This window comes from Hemicordylus capensis, chromosome 4 (genome assembly GCF_027244095.1).
Source record: "Hemicordylus capensis ecotype Gifberg chromosome 4, rHemCap1.1.pri, whole genome shotgun sequence".
NCBI classification, from domain to species: domain Eukaryota; kingdom Metazoa; phylum Chordata; class Lepidosauria; order Squamata; family Cordylidae; genus Hemicordylus; species Hemicordylus capensis.
Genome location: NC_069660.1, coordinates 124047971 through 124071188, shown reverse-complemented (window position 1 = coordinate 124071188; position 23218 = coordinate 124047971). Strand labels below are relative to the sequence as shown.

The 23218-nt window shown below is 40.3% G+C and overlaps 1 protein-coding gene across 2 annotated transcripts in view; it reads right to left on the bottom strand.

Moving 5' to 3' along the window:
• The window catches only part of CDC7 (cell division cycle 7), a 28245-nt gene extending 5966 nt beyond the window's left edge, over positions 1-22279 (bottom strand). The window contains exons 1-11 of one of the 2 annotated variants that reach the window (XM_053246527.1): positions 22191-22279; positions 21252-21316; positions 17375-17470; positions 10968-11051; positions 8161-8296; positions 6879-6972; positions 6654-6796; positions 5442-5691; positions 3675-3770; positions 2347-2519; positions 907-989 (exon numbers count right to left, since the gene is read on the bottom strand). In XM_053246527.1, the coding sequence (XP_053102502.1) occupies positions 907-989; positions 2347-2519; positions 3675-3770; positions 5442-5691; positions 6654-6796; positions 6879-6972; positions 8161-8296; positions 10968-11051; positions 17375-17459 (1144 nt within the window). In that variant the 5' untranslated portion in view covers positions 17460-17470; positions 21252-21316; positions 22191-22279. Of the gene's footprint in view, positions 1-906; positions 990-2346; positions 2520-3674; positions 3771-5441; positions 5692-6653; positions 6797-6878; positions 6973-8160; positions 8297-10967; positions 11052-17374; positions 17471-19393; positions 19591-21251; positions 21317-22190 lie in introns of those variants that run through there. The other variant, XM_053246526.1, reaches the window with a different exon arrangement.
• Positions 22280-23218: the final 939 nt, after the last annotated feature.

Sequence of the window (23218 nt, the reverse complement as noted above, 5' to 3'; positions counted from 1 at the left end):
GACAATGATCACAGTAATTTTCTAAGGCAAGTGCGGAATAAACCAGCGTTGGACTAGAACCAGGGCGACCTGGGTTTAAACCTCCAGATCCAAATAATTACTCTCCCATTCCAGCTGGATGGAGAAAACTGAAACGGCTGCTATTTCTAGCAGTCCTAAACTGAGATGATTCTTGCCATAGCAAGGTCTGCCCTGCACCATCCCCTTTCCTCTATCTTGCAGCCCAGTAGGCTGTGGCTGGAGGTAAAGGAGAGTAAAGAAAAACAATTGACCTTTTCCTCTTGACGACACCACCCCTTCCCCTCACAAGACATCAGAATCTCCGTTTCCTGTCTATAAGAAACTGATCAGGAAGAGTAGAAAGTCACTTCCCCTGACACATCAGTTCACCTGATCTTCCAGTTAGGATTAACATTATTGTGAACATGAAGGCTGGTCTATGGATACCTAGGGAATAATACCCGCATGCCAATATTATTAATGCTGGTCATCTGACATCCACAAGTTTCCATCTGCCTAAAGAGATTAAATATTGTATGTCAGCTTTTCCTGGAACTTAAAAAAAAAAAAAACCTGCTTGCAAGCATATTATGTTAACTATGCTTGCTTCAAGAGCAAATGCTGATGGATATAATCTCTCAAAAACTATGGAGTGAAATGCCTCAGTTGTTTGCATCTGAAATTCTTGAAACAAAAGTGTTGCTGATTCCCAATATCACTGTCTATCTCTCAAACAAAAATAAATAAATAAAAACATCCCAACTTGTTTTTATTGCAGGTTGAAATATACAGGAAGTGCTTTTACAGTATGAGGGGGTACAATACATTTTAAGGCAACAGAGCCGACCCACATAGCATGGAAGCCTTATGGACAGGTGTAGATCATTTCAATCTAATTTACTGTACCTGTGGTTTGTGTAGGACACTTAGTTAATACCTCTGGTGCTCTGAATCCAGGTGTACCAGCTCTTGGGGCAACCTGCTGACGCCTTGAGGTTAAAACAGGACAGGATTTAGGGAGTTAGACAGCAATCTCCAAGATATACAGTAGCTATATATGGTACATTAGCGAACATTCTGCAAGGTAATACAACTACAGATGCTTGCAAAGCCCTCCAAAGCCAGATTTGGAAACAGATTTTTGAGGCTTCTTAAAGCCCAGTTGCAAAGAGGTAAGCCTTTGAATTCTTCTCCAGCTTTGATCAAACTCAGAGAAGGGCAGAACTGCCAAATTCCCTTGCTCCTGAATTAATGCAATGGAGCTCTGAGGTTCTATTACTTAAACAGAGGGGTTAATTCAGATACTGCTGGAAGTAAAACCAGGAGTGTGCGGGAAGCCAATCTCTCAGGAGGAACCATGGAGAGACTGGCTTTATCTTCCATGCCTCTGTTTGTCACTGCAACATTGGAATTCCACCCCAACTGAGCTCCATTACATTAAATTTGGTTCAAATGGGAAATTTCTGAATGGCTGCCTCCTGGAAACCAGAAACAGAGAAGTAAAGTCCAATGGCCCATGGGGGACCCTCTGTCCCAGAGGGCTTGCATGGCAGGGTCTCTTTCTTCCCGTTTTCCAGGATGCACTCCTACAAAGAAGTCTAAACTAAGCAGTGTAGTCTCTTTGCAGAGAGATACAGAAAGGTGAAGGAAAACAAACGCCCACAGGGGATTCTCAGGGTCAGAGGGTCCCCCCACTGGGCACTGTCTCTCTCCTCCCCCATTTTCCAGGGTGCACCCTTTAAAAAAACCTCAACCAAGCAGACATTTATCCATTGCTTTGCCAGAAGGCTGTGTCTTCAAGCCTTGGATTGGTTCAGATGAGAAATTATTTCTAATTTGGAGTGGGAACGACTTGATTCATTTCAAAGACTTTATGAGGTGATCCTGGGGAAACTAATCACTTAATAGAACCCTTCTCTCATTCGTTCTTCCCAGTGAGGATGCAACTCTTTCTTTCCAGGTTCTCTAGCCATTCCTTCATAGTTCAATACAAACTTCTGCAGAATCCTAGTGCTCTGAAATACTAGACATATTCCTAGAAGTTCAAACTTAAATAAGAAGTCAAGTGGTTTTCTGTGGCTTGCACAGAAAAGTGCTGACAATATTACAAAGAAAACGACTGTCAAATCTATTATCAGAATGTATGGGTACTGAGAACAACAGTACTAAATGTAAACACATGGAATTATGAGCACAAAATGAGTATTTTTAAAAGTATTTTTCTGCTTTTGTATTGCATAAGTCTAATACTATCTTGTGCTTGCTAAATCATATGTTCAATTAATCTAGGGTTTTAACATTCCTTGTCAGGCAAGAGTTTGGTTTTACCACATCAAAGTTAATTACCTTGAAAGACAAACACTGCAGACTCTATCTTTTGCATAACAGTCACAGGTCAAATTGGCTGGACAATTGCTGGCAGCTTTTTTGATCAAACCATTATTCACAGCTGAAGTGGTCTTCTTCTTTGCTGACAGTTTCCTAGAAGATATATCTGCTGCCTTGGATTGCTTTATGAGCTGCAGTATAAGATATACATTTTAACACAAGACACATTTAACACAGAACTTTGACTCTAGCTACTCTCAAAGAAGTAAAAGTTGTATTAAGTAGCATTTATAAAGGCAGCTTGCCAAATTCACAAGACTTGCTAGCAATAAATCCCAATGGCTGTTAAACATAGCAAGATATTCTAAGAATTCTAGTTTACTGAGATTCAAGGCAAAGTAGATATTATAATAACTCTGGTAATGTCCAGAATATTGTAATATTATGAAATTACAGAAAGAGCGCTGCAAACTCTGTGGCATTAATCCAATCCAAGAGAGTCACATAATTAACATCAAAATCAGTGGAACTTCATTCTACAACTGGAAGTGATGCTCAACATGGGGCTCCTGCCAAAATCAGCAGCCCCCTCTTAAATTTACCCTTCTCTCCGAGTGACATGCAGTTATGGAAATACAGGACATTATGTCATCATCTCATGAATTTCCTTGTCCCAGTTCCATATTATTGGGCAGGGAAATGCATGACTTAATTAGGTCACGTCATGTGTTTCCATAAGTACCTATTATGCAGGAAAGGAAGAGGAATTGCATCTGGGTGGCTATCAATATACAACAAAGGACTAAAATGGGTCTATCTGGTCTGGCAGGCTAGTAAAACTTTGTATGTACTAGTAACTTGTGGACTTATTTGCCAGACTGTTCTAACTGAGCAGTTACAATTTATCTGACAAATTCACTTCCAATTCACTTCCTCTGGGTCTCTACATCCTTATATCTGGGGCATGTCTAACTACATCGGAAATGGCAATGCAAAGTGTGAATTAGGCCTTACCCCGCTCTGTAGAGCAGCAATTACAAAGTAAGTTCCACAAGTTTGGTATAATCTTTAGCCAGACTGGTACACAACTATAAAAGCAGATGAGTCACTAAAACCAAAAGTTCAGACAAGGAGACACACATACTAGAAGCACATCAACTAGTATGCAAACTACTTGAATGAAAAACCTCACTAGAACAATATACAGTAGGTTTTTTGTGCACCTAAAATGCAGTTCATATTCCAAATCTAGCTCATGAGCTTGACTAGACTTAAAATACATTAAATGTTAAATCTGCTGGTGAATATGCAATTGATTAATTTACTGGTTAACCAGCAATACTTACTTTAACTGTGGAACTATCTTGAAAAGCAGCTCTTCGGACATTGAAATTTCGCTCCCCAAAGACAGAGCGCTGAACAGAATGGTTCTCAGGCCCCTCCTACAATGTCAGGATATGGACAATAAGGATTTAATCTTGAGCACACTGTCAGTTGTAATCTATCTTTTAAAAAGTATTAAGGGAGATAACAGATGCATGCAAGCCTAACACTACGAAAAGAACATAGTCTAGACTGAATTGTAAACATGTTTACATAGCAAATCATGCTGCACTTTCATGGGGAGAAAGAAGCAGGCACTGGCAATGTTATACACAACAATATTTTCATTATACCAGGTCATATAGATTAAGTCCTACTCATCCAAATTTCCTGTAAACTCCCCAGACAGAATCATGTCAGGGTAACCTTATAGATAAATTTCTGGATTTTCAGACTTCTGATAAAGTGTTTCAGACTAGTCTGACAATTTGGATAAATAAAACAATTGTATACAGAGACACATTATTTAGAAATCAATGTGATAGTGAGCTATGGCATACACTTAAAGATTTATTCTAACACAGTGATGATATTAGCCTTTAATAGGAAACAACATTCATTTTGGGGATAAGACAGCTTTCTAGTTGGCATGTAAATCATCATATTTTTCTCGTTATATAGCAATGCTCAGTCACTCAAAATCGTTTAACTACCCTTAACACACAATGGCCAGGAATTACTAATTTCCTAATATATATGCTTGCAGTTGTACACGCACACACACACACACGCATAACCCCCACCCACCCTCTTGGTCTTTCCAGTTTTTATTCCACCTGCTTCATCTACTGAATTGACAAATAAGGCTTTATTCTCCCTCTGTTGTCAACTCAGGGGCAGAACAAAAGATAGCCAGGGTGGGGGGAAATAAGTAAATCAGACTCATTGGTACATATGTACTAATTTGCACATATGGGACCTCATGGATTAGAGCCAGTAAGGGTGGTTACAGTGCAAAAATAGATTTCCCCCACTCTTCCAAAGCAGTTTAAAAAGCAAAATGGTGATTTCTTCTTTAAATTCATGATTGTGGGAATATTTCAGGTTAACTTGTCTAGAATAATAAAAACAGAGTTGCAACAATATTCCAATCAACATGCCCTGGAAAACTTGAGTATTTTTACAATTTTACTGCCTTAATCACATTAACTGTATGAACAAGAAAGTATTAAAGCATATTACAGATTAATACATCAAGTTTATTGACTGAACATACTCTCTGGACTCTGGAAGCAACACTTCATTGTACACAAGGTATACTACTGTATTTAAAGCATATACATTCTCCCCCCACACCCCATTAAAGCTTTTACATAGCAAGGAGCCACATGATGGCAGCTATCTAGTGAGTGTGCGCGCGTGTATATCTAAACAGACTTCTACAGCAGCATCCAACATAATACATATAGTGTACACTCCATATGATTCAGTACCCCTCTGTAAGGAGATGTTTGTGACAAAGAAAACCAGACCCAGGATTTTTAATAATTGCAGAATAATCTGAAATTCAGCATCTTGGCAACTTTCTCATTGAAATACTTTGCAAGAGCAATGATTTCACAGAAACCAATTTTTTGAGTAGCATAATTTTTGTAGCACTTTTCAATAGTTTGCGCAAGCACAAGGATTCTGAAATAGAGACTGAAATTTTATTCCAGTACTACATCTCCCCCTGTTGGATGAAGTAATTCATTAAAGTCACACAGCAAAATTAAAGAAGAGTACAGAACCTTTCTTTTGTGTCCTTGTTTAATTTGCGTTTGAGAAAAGGAAGAGGGCCTTTTATTAGCAGTTTTTGAGGCTAACTGATGAGCTAGCTGTCTAGGTGCTGTGGAAGTGACAGAAACTTGGCTTCCCAAAGTTACTTGAGGTTTATTGTATGCACAACTTCCCTGCTGGGCTTCAGAATGAATAACTTTGAGAAGTTCTATTTGTGTGTCAGGGGTTCCTTGCGCCAAACCAAAGTCGACTAGGGCATACCTAAAAGACAATTTAAGAACACACAATTGTTAAAGGTTTAAAAGCACACTTCAGCAGCAGTTTTGCTATATCAGAACCCATGCCACTAACACCAGAGATTCCTGATGGGTCCCTCATGGGCTTTAACCTAGAATTATCATTGGGCCTGATTGTAACTCAGGAATGCAGGCCACTCGTTTACAAAGATTTCTGATCCCTTTTGTGACAGGTGGTTGTCTCCTCACTTTTGAAATATCAGTTATTTGGGGTGCAAGGCAAGACCACTTACTTGACATTATAATTTGTATACGATCATAAACAGACTAATTTCAGATGGACAATGTGATGTGCCTTAAAAGGGACTTTCCAGTTTTCTCTGGATGGACTTCAAAGCCTGTCTCTTAGGAGACAGATAATAACGAAAGAAAAGCAGGAAGTGATGATCCTTCAATGCAAACTGTAGGACATTAAGCAGTCCACCTACAACTGGCTATGATGGAAAGCACCTCAGTGTGGTCATGTACAGCAGTATATATGAGAAATACACATTTTAGGGCTAAACTATACATCCAACACCACACGAGGCCGAGGATCTACACTGCCAAATGGCCGCAGAACAGTATGCATTATTTTTAGCAGCAGGAGAAGGGGCTGCCTTACTTGTCCACTGCTTCCCTGCCCAGCACACAACCTTCCAGGGGTGAAACAATCAATGTAAAGGAAGGGAGCTGAAGGGAACAGTGATGGAAAAGAGTTAAACACCTCTCCCCTTCCTGCTGTCGTGTATTTCCACCCACTGCTCTGCAGCTGTTTGGCAGCAGTTCATAGCCTCACGTCTGCCACTGAACATCCAGTTCGGCCCTTAGCTTTATTGACTAGGTACACACTGTGCTGCTGGATGTTCTGAAATAGCCAAGTTTACCACATTTAAGACATGTATTCTTATATGAGATCATAACACAGTCAAACTGGGGCAGACTTACTCTTTCAGTTGCCTGTTGTATAGGAAGTTACTTGGCTTGACATCACGGTGAACAATCCCAAAATTATGAATACGCCTCAAAGCTTTAAAGAGATTAAACATATAATCTCTTACTTCTTCAAAGGAGAGATAGTTCAAGAAATCCTGTAAGAATGCTGGAATAAATTACTGTGCAACCATTTGTAATTAAGTGTTTTTAGTTATAAAACAAAGGTTTGAAACTTACCAAAAAGGATTCATGTTCCAGATATGGCATAACAATAACCACATGATCATTTTTTCTAAAGCAATATTTAACTCCCATGACATTATCCTGTCCTCTAAAAAAGAAAAGAAAGAAGTGGATGTTTTTCCCCTCCCAAAGTTCACGTTGTCAAAACTATGAGAAGATTATTAGGTCTCCATACTCCTTTTCTTAAGATGTTTCATTCTCCCTAAGAAAAGTCAAGAGACAGCATCCAGACCATTGCTCGGCCTGCAGAAATTCCTTCCCAGAATGGAGAGTTCCACTTGCACAAGGATCCCTTCTGTGAGCACAACTCTCCTTCTGTTTTCCGAAGGAGCTTTGGCCAGCGGTGCGGCACTATAGGTCTCAGTGCTGTTGTCTGTATAGCAAAAGTATCTCCCAGAGGCATTCAGAGTACACAATTTTAGAACAAGAAAGAGAATGGTCAATATTTGGTGCAGCAGAATGTCAGCATTAGGGACCCATTGGGGCTGCCGCACAATGTGAAATACAGCCGATAGCACAGCATGATAGGGCACCCGTGGCACGACTTAAAACAGCTTCCAGGGAATTATACAGCACTACTTTCACTATTGCCATTTTCACAGGAACATAGATATTATGCTGCCATATCCTGAGTCAGACCATTGGTCTATCTAGCTCAGTATTGTCTACACAGATTGGCAGCAGCTTCTCCAAGGTTGCAGGCAGGAATCTCTCTCAGCTCTATCTTGGAGAAGTCAGGGAGGGAACTTGGAACCTTCTGCTCTTCCCAGAGTGGCTCCATCCCGAGGGGAATATCTTAGAGTGCTCACACTTCTAGTCTCCCATTCATATGTAACCAGGGTGGACCCTGCTTAGCTAAGGGGACAAGTCGTGCTTGCTAAAGCTACATGAAGGATATACACTTTTTAAAAACTAAAGTTGTGAAGACAGGCTTGATGTTGTGTGGGTGGCGCCTTCTGAGACCGGGAGAAGCCAGAGGTGGCTGGAAAAGACTTCTCGTTATTGGGTAGATGAGGCTTCGCTGCTCTGCACTGCTTCTTATGACTAGCAGAAGCAGAAAAAGTATGCAAAGTAGCAAGAATTGCAACATTTGTTACATAAACTATGCAGATTTGAAAATTATTATATGTGAAATGTACACAGATGGAAATCTGACAATACGATATGCATATAATATTTTCCATTAAAAATAAATTGGATTAAATGTTGAACTAGAGCCTACTGTATTTCTTCCTGGAAAATTAAGACTTTTATATATTTCAACTTCTGGACCTACCCAGCTACTATAAGACACTGAAGTTCAGCAGCAATTCGTAAAGGATGACTAGTAGGAATCAAGTGTTTCAAAGCCACTTTTTCTTCTTGGCCTCCTCGTAACTGAGCTGTGGCCAAGTAAACAGAACTAAATGTACCTGTAAAGAGGTAAGCTTAATTTAATGACTTGCAGTTACAAAGAACAGCTAATTTTTTATTTCTGTTAAGCAGCTCCCTTTCTACAGTTTCATGCAGTTAGATTTTGAATAAATAATCATGAAAGCAATGGTATATAAAGTCAAGCCCTTTGTGAACTTTGTACAGTTAACAGAACAAAAGAACAAGGATGGAAGAATAGAGTATTGTTGTGAATAGTTATATTTTGAATATAGCTATTTCTCAATCCAGAGCAGCCATTGGCAAACCATGTGAAAAAAACTGAGCAAATCTGTTTTGTTAAATCTGATAGAGGTTCTCAAGCTTGATTGGGGTGGGGGGAAGCCTTATGAAAATGATCAAAGGATCTTCTTCTGGAGATTTTTTTAAAAAGGCCTTTTCTTAGCAAAAAGCTGCAGTATTAAAAAAAGAACTACTGATACCCTAGCAGAGTGCAAAATATTTTCAGTTGCTCATGACAAACACAATACAGTGAGCAAGAAAAGCACTACATAGTGGCCGACATGACGTTCAAGTCTAATAGGGATGGAAGACAGTGGCGCCACCATCAATGGTGGAAGCAACATGGAAGCAGCAGCAATGCTGTTTCTGACTGGCCATGCAAGCAGCATCCCAGCAGTTTCTCCCACTGTGGTTCCTCCCCTCCCAACAGTGCCACTGCTTCTCTGTCCACCGCAGCAGTGGCACTGTGGTCTCCCACCGTTAGACTTATGTATCATGTCAATCACTATAAATAAACACAAACAAAACATTCATTAGAACATTGATAACCCCAAATTCAGCTTTATGCTCCTAAAGTGTTTAGTACAGTGATGCTTTTACCCACGTTTTGAATGGTCAGTGTGCAAAAGTGTAACCATGCTTAGTTATTCTGCTGAATGCCCCAATGATTTTAAAGTGTAAACAGTGATCATCTGATGGCCTTCTTCATTAGGATCCAAGTAAGGATTGAGCAGAACTATTAATGCCTACTTCCAAGTCATACATAAAAATAATTGTGGAATCAAAGGGGCGACTCAAACCAAGATATACACATGTTGATTTTTAAAATATCTCTCTCTCTCCATTAGAGCTGTGGCTGATATTCTGATAGGACAGTTATATCCCCCCTCCCCCAGCCTCTTTTCTAGAGCTCCTTGCTACCAAGAAGGAAGCAGTTGCTAAGAGAAAAGTGTTCCTAAAGGTACATGTGGGGCAGAGGCAAAGTGGAGCAGAATGCTCCCCCCACCTTCTGCTGTTGTCACCTGTTTCTCATAATCATCTAGAGCAAACACCTAGAGGCTATTCCCATGACCAATGGAAGGTGGCCTAAGGGAGCTTAGCCCGCTTTCCATGAAGTGTGGGAACCACCGGGCTCGCGGGCGAAGCTGGTGCTCCCAAGGCGGCTAGCCCACCTACCCACCCCTCTCTTTAAATTAGGTTAACGGAACGAGCATTCGGTTAACCTCATTTTGTTGCTTGTGTGTCACCGTGGTGCGTGGTGACATATGAACAGACCCCCGGCCGGGAGGCTGCAAGCAGCCTCTCAGGTTCGGGGGTCTCTCCAGGATGCCCCGCATGCTCGTGGGGGGCATCCTGGGACTTCCAGGGGCCACGCGGCCCCCGATACCCACCAGCTCTGTGCCTGAGCCAGCAGTTGTGCAGCCGGTCAATCCGGCTGCCCAGCTACAAGCGGCTGCTCGGCTGCGGGGCGAGTGAGCGAAGCCCATTCTGCCCGCAGAACACTGTCAGGCGCTTCGCACGTGTCATGTGAAGCGCCTCCTAATCTGGTAGATGGGTATGGGGAAAGGGAAAGTATTAAGGAGAATTGTTGGGTAGGCTCCAAGCAAGCAGCCATCCACTGCTTCATCCTGAAAACTTGAAAGATGTTAGAATGTGCCAATGGTAGCTGAATCAGTAGCTGCCTTGTGACCACCAAATGGATTTCAGAATGTTCCTTTCTTCTCCTCCCTGGACGCACATAATTTCAGCTGCAGACTTGTAACTCAAGTCAATAATGGCCATGTTCTCACAAGCAACAGATGAAATGAGAAATCGTGTCCGGGTTGAACCATTTTGGACTGTGTGCAAGGGCCTACAATAGTAATATTGCAAAAAACGGCTTCTAGTCAAGCAATGAACATGTGCCTGTGTCATTCACAATTAACGTGCTCTAGAAGATTCCACAGATATGGTTACAGAGCAGCCTTTACCCTTGAGTGTGGGTAATCAAGATGCATCTCATTTATCTGGGCACATTGTATGTGCCGGGTTTTTGTGTACAGAGGAAGATTTAATTGTATGAATCTGCATTTGCAGTATGAAGTGATATGTCCCAGAATCAAGTGTGTAACCGCATTCTTGCTCTTTGCCCAAGAGACTGCAGCAAGGGGCAGGGACACAACACAATCCACTGGAGGGCAATCAGGAGATACATCAAACATAGAAAGAGCTAATTTAAAACGCCTTTGGCAAATTTACCATCTAGTTGGAACATAACCTCAATATTCACTAAAATAATTAGCAAATTAGTAGTCTTTGTGAATATCTGTCTAAAACTAGAATCTGCAACAAATCACCTATATTTATCCACAGTAAGAAAACATACAATGATGGATAGATGGTAAAGAAAGCTGAATCTATGTTTTAAGAAAAAGGAAAAACCATATTTACCTTCACCAATTTTCCCCTTAATTTTGAACAAATTTGCAAGCTGTGGCACTGCTTGATAAAGCTTTTCAATATCTGTACTTGCTCCTGTTGAAAAATTTAAGGATAAGAGATAAGGTTCTCTCCCAACCTAGCCTATTGCATATAATTCTTGCAAAATAAGTGTTTTATTACTGAAGTTTAAAATATTAAGACACATTTCTTTGAATAATCTACATCAAAATTTGCCATTGATTTAAAAGGTGTGTGAATTTTACCTTAAATCAATAAAATTATCACACGTATGCGTTCCACTGAAACTACTTATCACACAGAACCAAGAATGAATAGCAGCAGACTGAAGTAGCCAAACCATTAGTGAGATACTGTCACTGACACCCAGATGAACACTGTGAAAGGTACAACGTGCTAAGTTCCAGACTACTGCTATGCTGCTGCGTAAGCAGAGGAACAAGGAAGTCGACCGTGTGTCATGAAAATATCTCGAGTCGTGTGACCTTTAAGTCCATATTTCTGAGACACACAGTTGGCTTCAGATGGAGGGGAGATTGGCTTGTGGCCCTTTCCCCCCATTCATGCAACAGCACAGCGGTACTCTGGAACAGCACGCTGCACTCAGGCAGTGCTAGTCTGGATGTCAGCCAATGACAATTACTACCAGCACTGCTCAAGGCAGACACAGCACCTTCACAACCGGACAGGAGCTGGAAAGCACGTTACCTTTAAGTCTCACTGTATTCAAAATGCTGGTGCAGCAATAGTGCGCTGCTGCTATGGGGGAGGGCTGGTTTTAGTCAATCTCCCCTTTCCTCTGAAGCCAATTGTGACTATGTCTCTGGGAGTTGTATTCAGAGGGAAGGGGACATTGATCAAAACTGCCCCTTCCACACAGCACCAGTGCAACGTACCATTCACTTCTTGGAAAGCTACATAGAAGCATCATCCATTTCGCCATTTTCTAAAGAGTATCAAGTGTATAGTCTGCATTATAACCATAAACAGCCTTGTGCAGGTTGCAAGTAATACTTTGTTTTATGCAGGACAGCAACTGACTGTACAATAGAAGGGGATGCTATTTGCATCCATGCTATGTGCATTTGCATTTCTCCTGAAAGAGTGAATCAATATTCCTTTAAGATTCTCCCCGCTACCCCCACATCCCTTTCTTTCTGCAGTGTGGCTGTTCTAGAATCCAGTGCAAGGGATGAAAAGCAGCATATCGGTTTCTGAACTATTATTATTTGGTTATATTTGCAATTTCAGTATTCCGGAAGTGCTTTGCAGATAGGTTACGCTTACTACTTTGCCTTGCAATAATCTATATTACAAAGGATAGCCCTGCTAAACGCAGGTCCAAAATAGTGAAATACAATGGCTGACATACACTGGTCCCTATAAGCGACACACATGCACCAAATGGCAGGCCCCCAGGCAGCTGTTTCTTGCAAGCGTGCAGTCTTGCCACGCTGCTGCCACTGCCACCCAACTCCCTGCCAAGGTCCTGGTTTCTCTCTCGCCCAGCCAGGTTGCCGCCTGCTCCTCCTCCTCCCCCCAGCTGGGCCGCCCTCCTCCTCCACCAGCCTCCGCCTGCAGAATGCCAGATCCCCTCTGAAGTCTCGTTGGGAGAGTCCAAAGTCCCCTCTTGCGAGACTTTCGTCGAGATCTGCACACAGAGCCAGAGGATGGAGGTGGATGGCGGCAGCAGAGGAGGTAGAGGGGGCTCCTGGCAGCCCAGAGCCTCCTTAGCACTGTGGCGTGGCTGCGGTGAGAAAGACAGGAACAGGCAAAATGGGGGTGGCGGAGGTTAGGGGCAACTACTATCCATAATAAACTTCTATTGGATGAGAAGATTTCCACTGTGAAGGAAACTTGCTTGCTTGTGCTATTGTGTTGTTCGCCATCAACAAGCAGAAATTATTTTCCTGTCTAATGCCAAAACTGAAAGAAAGTGTGACATTTTGAACTTACATTATGAGACACTTTCACAAACAGAGGAATTAACTGCAGCTATTAGGATACCACACAACTAGCTGGGGCTTCATTAGTTACAGAGTTAAACTGAATGTTGGAAGTTTATTGCTGGAATTAAGTTTGTATATGGATGATTTAAAAGGGAGCTGGATTATATGTAGTAGGATAATTGAAGTTGATGCTAGAAAATAACAGAACACACTTACTTACTTTTGAAGGTTTGGCTTGGTAGAATATATGGTCTTGCATCAAGTTAATACTCTTTTTGTGAGTGGAATATATATGCAAAATCTCAGCAAGATCATATATTAATTTTAGCTGCAGGGTATAATATTATAATATTTATTTAGATCTTTCAAAAAAGAAAATATCTTTATATTTGTGCTTTGCTTTTTTCAGTTTGACTCATTTGCTGTTTTAAATGTGGCTACGGTGTCAATACACTTCAGAAGTGATGTAGTTTACATGTAGGCAGTTTTGTTAATGTTAGCTTCACTTTGGAATTAAATTACTCTAAAGTGGTAAAGCACAGACATGATTGCAATTTAGTTTGCTGGGTTCTTTCAGCTTTCTTGCTTGTCTTTTTACAATATAATGGCGATGCAATACGCATGATGGATCTGCTACAGTGCTTCTCTCCAGACCTTTTTTATTGAGTAAATTAAAACATAAAAAGGAATTGCAACAAAGAACAGACGTTTCAATGTATGTACATCAGCTTCAGTGCTGACGTATAGAACACTTAAGCTGACATACATAAGTCAAAACGTCTGTTCTTTGTTGCAATTCCTTCTTTTTATGTTTTAATTTATGAAATGAAAAAGGTCTGGAGAGAAGTATTATTTCTTTATGGGGGTTTTTTTGGAGTGTCATAGTTTTTACTGATTAACAGACTTTAAGGTTCTAAATGTGATTTGTATGGAGTTTTATTGTATTTTAACTTTTGTAAACCGCCTTGGGATGTTTTATGAAAGACAGTATAAAAATTGAACAGTACATAATAAATTAATTAAATAAATTTTGTGTGCTGTGCTTTATGCAGCATATTAATTCCTATAAAGGCAAATGCAAGTGCTTTTAAAACAGAAGACAGATAAATAGAATTGTAAAGTACACTTCTTTTCTTCCATGTTTTTGGTGTGTGTGTGTTGTATTTATAGTGGCACATAATAACGCACATGTATGCACACTGCCTTGATACTGCTGCCCAAAACAAAACACATTCCGCTTACTGATGAAAAAAATTAGAGGGAACACTGCTGACATATAGAGCAAGGATGCACCAGTTTAGCGAGAGACCAACCTAACAAAATTTCCCAACTGCACTGATGCATGAGGGAAGTGACAATTTTAACACACACACCTGAAAGCCCTCTGTGCCACCCAAAAATATGTCCCTGCAGTTGCATAACCATTAGGGACATAGTTTGGGGTGGACATAGTTTGGGCTTCCTGGGGAAGAGGAGCATGACAAAAACTGCTGCTTTCCCACAGCACTGGTTGGAAAGTTCTGTTAGGCTGTTCTCTCGCTCCACTGGTGCATCCTTGCTCTGTATATCAGCTATTAACTATTACTCTTTTATAGTAATAAGACTTGTATGAAGTACTTTGACAAATTATATGAAGTATATATATATGAAATATATACAAATTATATGCACTTATACGAAGTACTTTGACAAATTAATCTGAAAATTTTCAAGCTGTATGCAGGGAAATAAAAAACTCTCAATTGGTAGACTAGATTACACTAAATAGCATCTCCATTGTTCTTGTCTCCACAGATCGAAAACTAATTTACAAAGGGTGCTAAAGGCCAGACCACATAAATTAAAGTATAGTCATTCTTTGTTTGGGGGCTAAAGAAACAAGAGCAGTTTTAAAACAAGCAGGCTTATAACAGCTAGAACTGTTTAATTCAAAAGCTGCTTTCCAAGAATTTAAGGTTGATGCTTTTCATACTTCTATCACTAGATGGCATGGCAAGGTTGTTATATTGCATTTTTCTGCAATATAAGTGTTTACAGACAACACAAACAAGAGCAATTATTCAATACTTACTACAGGACTCAAAGAATGCTTTCTTTCAAAAGCTTACAAAAACACTGTAACCATATTCAAATAAGTGCTTTAATATTGTCATTTTATAGAGACCTGTTAATACTATATCAGCAGGGTTTAACAAATATGCAGCCAAACCAAATATAAATTTATAGGCAAAATGTGAAACATGACACGGGTTATAACTGGCTAGTTCTTATGAAACTGATTTAATATGTTTAATTTTTGTACAACATTTGAACATAAAAAACCAAAACTGGATAATCTTGAGTTATGTATTTAATAAACAGTCAATATAATAAAGAAAAATATTGCACATCTATGGCCAGCAGTTCCCATTCTAAAGTTTGGCACATTGTAATGCATTCCATTCATGACAATCTTGCCCTACCCAAACTAAACCACACATCAACTGTACCCTCAAGCTGCAGGACATCACATACTCTCTTCTTTGCTAAGATGCTTCTGAGAGCAGCACAAGATTAGAGCCACAAGGCAGGACACTTTCTCAGCCTGCTTTGACGTGCCCTTACCAGCACCTATTTGCACCAAGCCACATCTGCTCATGAATTCACAGATACCAACCAGAAAACTACAAATTAAAAACACTAGGATCTGAAGAACACTAGGATCTGAAAAACAAGCCTAGTAGGGATTTAGATGTGTCTTGCTAGCAGATTTGCCTCCATGTTGCATGGAAAAACTGCTTTTGAAACTGAGGGACGTTTCAAAAGCACGTTGATATATAGGGCCAGTTCAGACATCAGGTGGAGCCAAATTTAAACTCTGACTTCAAAGGATATTTGAGCTTCAGGAGCATGTGCTCTTCTACAGGTGAAACTCGGAAAATTAGAATATCGTGCAAAAGTCCATTAATTTCAGTAATGCAAATTAAAAGGTGAAACTGATATATGAGACAGACGCATTACATGCAAAGCGAGAGAAGTCAAACCTTAATTTGTTATAATTGTGATGATCATGGCGTACAGCTCATGAAAACCCCCAATCCACAATCTCAGAAATTAGAATATTACATGGAACCAAGAAGACAAGGATTGAAGAATAGAACAATATCGGACCTCTGAAAAGTATACAGTGTACTGTGCTTGATTGGCCAGCAAACTCGCCTGACCTGACCCCATAGAGAATCTATGGGGCATTGCCAAGAGAAGGATGAGAGACATGAGACCAAACAATGCAGAAGAGCTGAAGGCCGCTAATGAAGCATCCTGGTCTTCCATAACACCTCATCAGTGCCACAGGCTGATAGCATCCATGCCACGCTGCATTGAGGCAGTAATTGCTGCAAAAGAGGCCCAAACTAAGTACTGAATACATATGCACGCTTATACTTTTCAGAGGTCCGATATTGTTCTATTCTTCAATCCTTGTCTTCTTGGTTCCATGTAATATTCTAATTTTCTGAGATTGTGGATTTGGGGTTTTCATGAGCTGTACGCCATGATCATCACAATTATAACAAATTAAGGCTTGACTTATCTCGCTTTGCATGTAATGCGTCTGTCTCATATATCAGTTTCACCTTTTAATTTGATTTACTGAAATTAATGGACTTTTGCACGATATTCTAATTTTCCAAGTTTCACCTTTATCTCCTTTGCACATGAACCTCAGAAGAATTCTGCTTCCAGTGGTGGTTAGAAACAATCCAGGATCAGTCATGATCCTGAGCCATTTTTTGGGAGGGTGGTATAGAAATCAATCAATCAATCAAATAAAAAAATAAAAATGATGTTCAAATCAACTGATCCTCACTTATTCTAACTTTAAAATAAACCACAGTATGAACTTGGTTTCAAACCTTGGATTCAGAGCATGGTTTATTTAAAGACCTCTGGTTAGAACAAGCCAATTGATTGGTTTGGATCAATTCCAGGGTTCCAGAACTTCCAGGGTTCTGGGTGAGAAATTGTGTGAAGTTAAGGTTTAACCTTAGTTGTGCTGGACATCTATGGTTTGAGTTGTTGAAAGTGGTGGTGGGGAACTCACATTCCAGTGGGCTACTGCAAGTCTCATATGCAAGCTCAAACATTTCTTTGGATCCCAGCCAGAGTCTTACAATTACTCATCCCTCATATCTTTAATGTCCATAACACTGCCATGGTACCCTAAGCATGAAGGAGAATAGTGAAAGCAAAACAAGAATTAGCTTGTAACATTTAAAGTGACTTAGTGCTTCAAAATGTCTCACTTTTTTCTGCTATAGCACAAAGTAATCTGCTAATTTCTTGACAACTTCTTGGTTCTAGATCAAGTTTATACTGCTGTAAACATGTGTTAAGAGAATCACCATATATACTAGAATGGTTCCCAAGAGGAGAGGGAACATTAATGAAAACGTTTAAAGAGAAACATACCTGACAATTTATTGTTGTGGTCATATTTCTTACACAAGTCTTCACAATGCATGGGAGGATGTTCATCTTGATGAGTGACCTCCATCACAAAACTACCTGCACACAAATAGCAAGGTGTGAGAACAGTGAGGGACTATAGCTCTATTCACATGTCATGTTCAACACTTGTACATGTGTACATAGGTGCCGTATCCACATTTACACTGAGCACAGGTATAGCAGTACACTTCCTACTTGTATCAGCATTTGAAGGGCTTACACCTAGGTTCACTTTTAAAATGAATGCAGACACCATCAATCACACAAAAACATGTACCTGTGTACATACAGCTGAACACAAGTACAACACATCTGAATAGGGCAAATATCTCCTTGCTAAGCCAGGCTTTCCAGGACTTGCCAAGTCTACTCACCTTCCTCAGCCACACAAAAGACAGAGATGACAAAAAAGTGGTGAGCATACACTGAGTACTATATAGTCCGATTCTATGCACTGGAAATTGCTACTGAGTCCTACTCCAAAATCTGTATGCATAGGATTGCAGCTCCTATCTAATCTGCAATGAACTGTGGTGAAGTGTTGAAGAACTGACAGGCCTTAATGAATATGGCAAAATAAGGTAAGATTGCTAGGTAACAGATAAAAAGGGACGACACAAGCAAGGCAGAATTATTTTAACACCACGTACTCTGCAACCTTACTCAGGAGTTTAGATTTTGGAGGCAACAGAGAGTCAGAACTAACTGTACATCAGTGGCAGCTGGGGAGGGCAGAAAGAGACACCTTTTAAAAGTAAATCAGTAGGTGCTTATCGGAAGTACTCCTGCCACCTGCAAGCTACCACGGGATGCCCAGATGAATGCCACTGCTCACGGCAGCTTGCAGGTGGTGGGAATACCTCCGGTAAGCACCTTCCGATTCACTTTTAAAAGGTACTTCTTGCCACCCTCCCCCCCCCACCAGCCATCATTGCTATATGTATATTCGATGGTGGAAGACAGAGCTTCTACAGGACATCTTCCTGTGAGAAAACTTGCTAAAAGAGCCAGAAGTTGCCCTCCCAGTCAGCAGGTGGCAATACTAGTTACTTTTAATTATCATCTCATCTTCTATCAGAAAATGTGTGAGAAAACTGATCATCAGCTGCAGCTTAAAATATTAAGGCAAGGCTTCTCTGCAGTTGCCCCAGAGCTGTGGAACACACTTCCTGCTGAGATTAGAGCTGTTCCATCCCTGTTGTGTCTTTAGCTGTTTCCTAAAGGTCATCTCTTCAGCCAATTTTTTTAGCTATTTAGTGGTTTCTAGCTCTTTTTAATTTGAACTTGTATATGTTTTAAGTGATTTTTAATTTTTTGTTTTGTTTTAATGTTGTAAATCGCCTAGACACTCCAGTAGTAGGCATTATGCAAATATGCTAAATAAATAAAATAAGAAATAAATAAGAACAACTATATGTAAGAAACAGTGCCGTATGTTCTAGAACAGGGGTACACAACTCAAATGACTTGGTGGGCCGAAACTGCCCGTGACTTGGCTCATAGGGGCCAAGGTAAATTTTTAGGGTGCTGATTATTAAACTGATATTAACACTTATTATTAATAAGTGTTAAGATATTAATAAGATATCATTAAGTGATATTAACACTTAATATCAAGCAATTAATTAAATCAAATTCAAGTGAAATTAAAATGAATTTAATCAAGATTTAACTTTTGAAGTGCTGGCAGGCCAAGATTAATTTAAGTTAATATATAATAAGTTGAATTAAAATTAATTCTAACAAAATAAATACAATATACAATCTGTACAAAATACATAATAAAATGCATTGTTCTTCCTTTCCACCTCTGCACTTTACATGGAGCACTTGTAAGAAAAAAATTTAGAGAAATTTCTCTCATAGTTTTGGATAAGGAGATTACACTTTGATCAGAAGAAAGAGGAAAAAGATGGGACAGAAGGCTTGCTTGACAGAGAAGGAAGAGAGAGGGTGCAAGCTTTAAGAGCGGATCCGAACCTCCGTGCTTATTCTTTTAAATTTCTGCCGCCGCGCGGAGGAGGGATGGCTACCGGGGACGCGAGTCAGGAGTAGTAGTCCTCCTCCTCCTCCTTCTTCTTCTTCTTCCGTTCCGTTCCGCCCCGCCCCCTGCGGCGGCGCGGCTCCCAGATCGACGCAGGGTCTGGTGTTTTGCCCCGCGTCTCTTCCGAACTGCGAGGCGCGCCTGCGCAGTGGAAAAATCGTCGCACTGCGCGCCTGCGCAGTGGGGAGACTGTGACGCTCTTTCCACTGCGCAGGCGCGCCTCGTGTTTGGGAATGGGAAGAGACGCGGGGCTGAATGGTAAGCCCTGCGTCGCTCTGGGAGCTGCCGCCGCGGGTGGGGAGAAGGACGACTCCTGCCCCCTCCCCCCACCAGCACCCATTTCTCGGCCGCACGGCGGCAGATATTTAAAGAAAATTTAAACACAACAACACGGAGGTTCGGGGGTCGGGCGGGCAAGCGGAATGGCTCGCCGGCCAAGAAAAAAGGCCTCGCGGGCCGCATGCTGTGCAGGCTTGTCCTAGATCAACACCAGAGGGAAGATAGGAGCATCAATACTACTTTTCTGTTGCTCATTCTAGTATCCAAAAAGTAATACAAATGTTTTAGCTGATTTTTCACCTGCGTATTTCTTCGCATAAAATCAGCTTACGCCAAAGGGTCCAAAGTATCAGGTTCCTCTCGTGTGTGGGGTGGGAGGGACGGTCCATTATGTCTCCTGGTTCTATCGATCCAGTGGTAGCCCCCTCCCATGCTGTTCCACCTATGAAGGTTTGCTCACAGTTCAACGGTTGTATCCTATGCCCCAGGTTCAGAAGGAACTAGTATAATCAGTAGATGTGTTCTATGTAATTTGCTTCTTTTCTCCTAATACTTATCGCAACAAAACAACCATAGGATCATACACAAACTACTACCCAATTTTTCTTAATATCTTCACTTAGTTTTACAGTGATTGGACATTTCCACCGGAAATGAAAGCAAAAACATGAATTGTTTTTACACCTTCAACAATTATGATTCCAATTATAAACTTTCTTAATTTTATATGGAGTTAGACACCATTGATACCACCTTCTGAAATGTTTTATTGTCCATGAGCATAATGACATTGGAATTTTCCTATGTAGATCTTATCACATTTATGCTGGTATTTTTCTTTTGTAAAATGTTGGTTTTGTATTTCCAATAATAGTGAGCAATCACACCTTCTGAATAGCCACACACAAAAAAATCAGTTGTCAAATGCTGATATTTCACATATTATACCATACTTTTTAAGGACAGCAAATAAAGTGCCATGTGGGACTATTACTAGAGCTCCCATTTCTACAAACATATAGTTTTATAACCACCTTTTAAATTCAGATACACATTCATAAAACAAACATGCAATGAAAAGGTTAACAAAATGGTCAAAATGTCCAGAAACTTCCAAGTAATGCATTTAGATATTTTATTTATTTGATTTATATACCATATCTATTTATAGATATGGAATATTAAAATGCATATTGTTAGATACACAAGAGTTAATCTCAGTATACTAGGTCTTATATTGGATATTCATAAATGTCAAGTAGATGCAACCCTCCGCTTACCTGTATTTGCAACTACCCATTTTATTCAGTATCAAAAGGTACAATTGTACCTCTGATTACAATGGAATTCAGAACACAATCCTGAAAATACAAGCTATTTCTGTTAACATCCCACTCTCTTCAAAATTATATAGGCAATATTATTAGTAGTAGTACCAATGGAAAGTGACATACATAGAAGGATGCCAACTATTCAAGATTCCTGTAGAAAAACAAATTGCCTACAACTACATACCTCGCACCCAGGTGTTCAATTCATGTATCTTGTACAGGATGCTCTCTCTCTCCAGTCTCTCTGATCTGAGAACACATTGAAAGGTGTATGATGGCCTATCTTCCACCCAATGATAAACACAATTACTATGAGATTATCTCCCATGCTCTGTTAGGGACCGAACCTCAGTGCCTCGCAATCCCACATCCTACAGATGTACAGCAGCCTCATTCCCATCAGAGCTGAACATCTCTTCCCCTACTGGTTTTTTAAAAACCCATTGAATTTTATCATAAATGAATGGGACACCGAAAGCTACATTTAGCAGAAAGACTAGACATCGAAGCTGTATACATCACATTCTCTCTGCAGCAGTAACAGGGTACTAAAATGGAGGTGGGGGTGGTGGGGAGAGAGAAGAGGAGATACTGAGGCCAAGTTTCAGAAGTCAGTGCAAAACCATGGTTTTATCTTATTCCACATGACATTCCTAGTCCCATGCAGGTGTGCTCGATTCTCATCCTTTGTCTCCGAGAGAATGAAGTATTTTACTTCTGATTCTTCCAGTGTGGGTTTGGGTTAAGCTGGCTTATGTACAACACTGATTTAGATAAAGAGAAACAGAAGTCTCTTATGTTATTCTGGTTCTTCACCCAGAATAAGTTCTTAAACACTTATTAGCAGAGAAAACCTTGAAGTGCAGACAGGCGGGGAAAAAGCAATTGAGACATCCAAGGGAGAAAGACATATACTTTAAAGTAATCTGATGAACTTGAAAACAGCAGTCTATCCAGCTCATTATGTTATATCTGACAGCAGCTAATTACATATACTTGGAGGAAGTGTATTCATAGGACACTGCTGAAGTACTCAATTTCTTGCACTGAAGTACTTTATTCTCATATTAATGAATAAACAGACATTATTCTGAAGCATATAATTAAAAAGAAATTACTTTACCTTTCATTCTATGGTTTAGACCCATCCTGTTTCACCATTTGGGAAACATCACTATCCAATATGTATTTGGAAGTTTTTGTGCAATGATTTGATAGACCCAGCTGAAATACCAATAGTCAAGCTATTACATCACAAAGGTCATTATTTTATCTGTTGTTAAAAGGACACTTGGTAGATGGTTGACCCAAATACTGCCTTTGAAATGAGAAACCAATATTACAGGAAATTCTGTGACTTTTACAAACTGATGATTATGTTAAATGCTGACAGCAAAAACAAAGCTTGTATTGACAAAGGCGTGACAACTGTCATGGTTATGCCTATGTCTCTTTTTACTGGCTTCAGAGGAACCACAATTTTGCTCTACAAAGTTTACAAATCCCAGTAAGCGACCAAGAAGTCCTTGTGTTGAAAGATCTAATTTTCTTTTGAAGAAAAATGTCACGTGATGAGGGAGGGGGGATGTGACTGAAGAATGTACATGCTACTAAATTGTATTTCAGCTCGCTGTTCCTACAGTTCCATCCTTTTGTTTCAAATGGAACTGAACCAGAGCAAGTGAAGAACTAATTGTAGTTAATTACTGGTATTTAGTTTAAACAAAGATTATTTTAATACCTTAAAAATGAACACATATATTAGCATAAGTTACAATTACATGGACAACAATCCCCTTCATCAGAAAAATGAAGTGTAAACTCAGTAGACAAGTATATAAATATGGACACGGGGGGAATCAGATAAAAAGGTGTGTGGTGACAAGAAAAAGCAAGAGGTCTGGTCTTGAAGTATACAAGATTAGGAGTGTGCCCGAACCGGTCCGGCGGCTTGGCACGGAGGGGGGTTGTAGCTTTAAGGGCGGGGGGTAGTACTTACCCCCCCCCGCCGCTCTTCCCCCTCTGGCGCTGTGGTTTTAAAAAAAAGTTTCTGGGGCGGCAGCGTTCCTCCCTACTGCCCCTGGCCCCGTCGTTAGCCTTCCAGTGCTCAAGTACGCTACACGCATGCGCCCGTTCCAGTGCGCGTGCGCA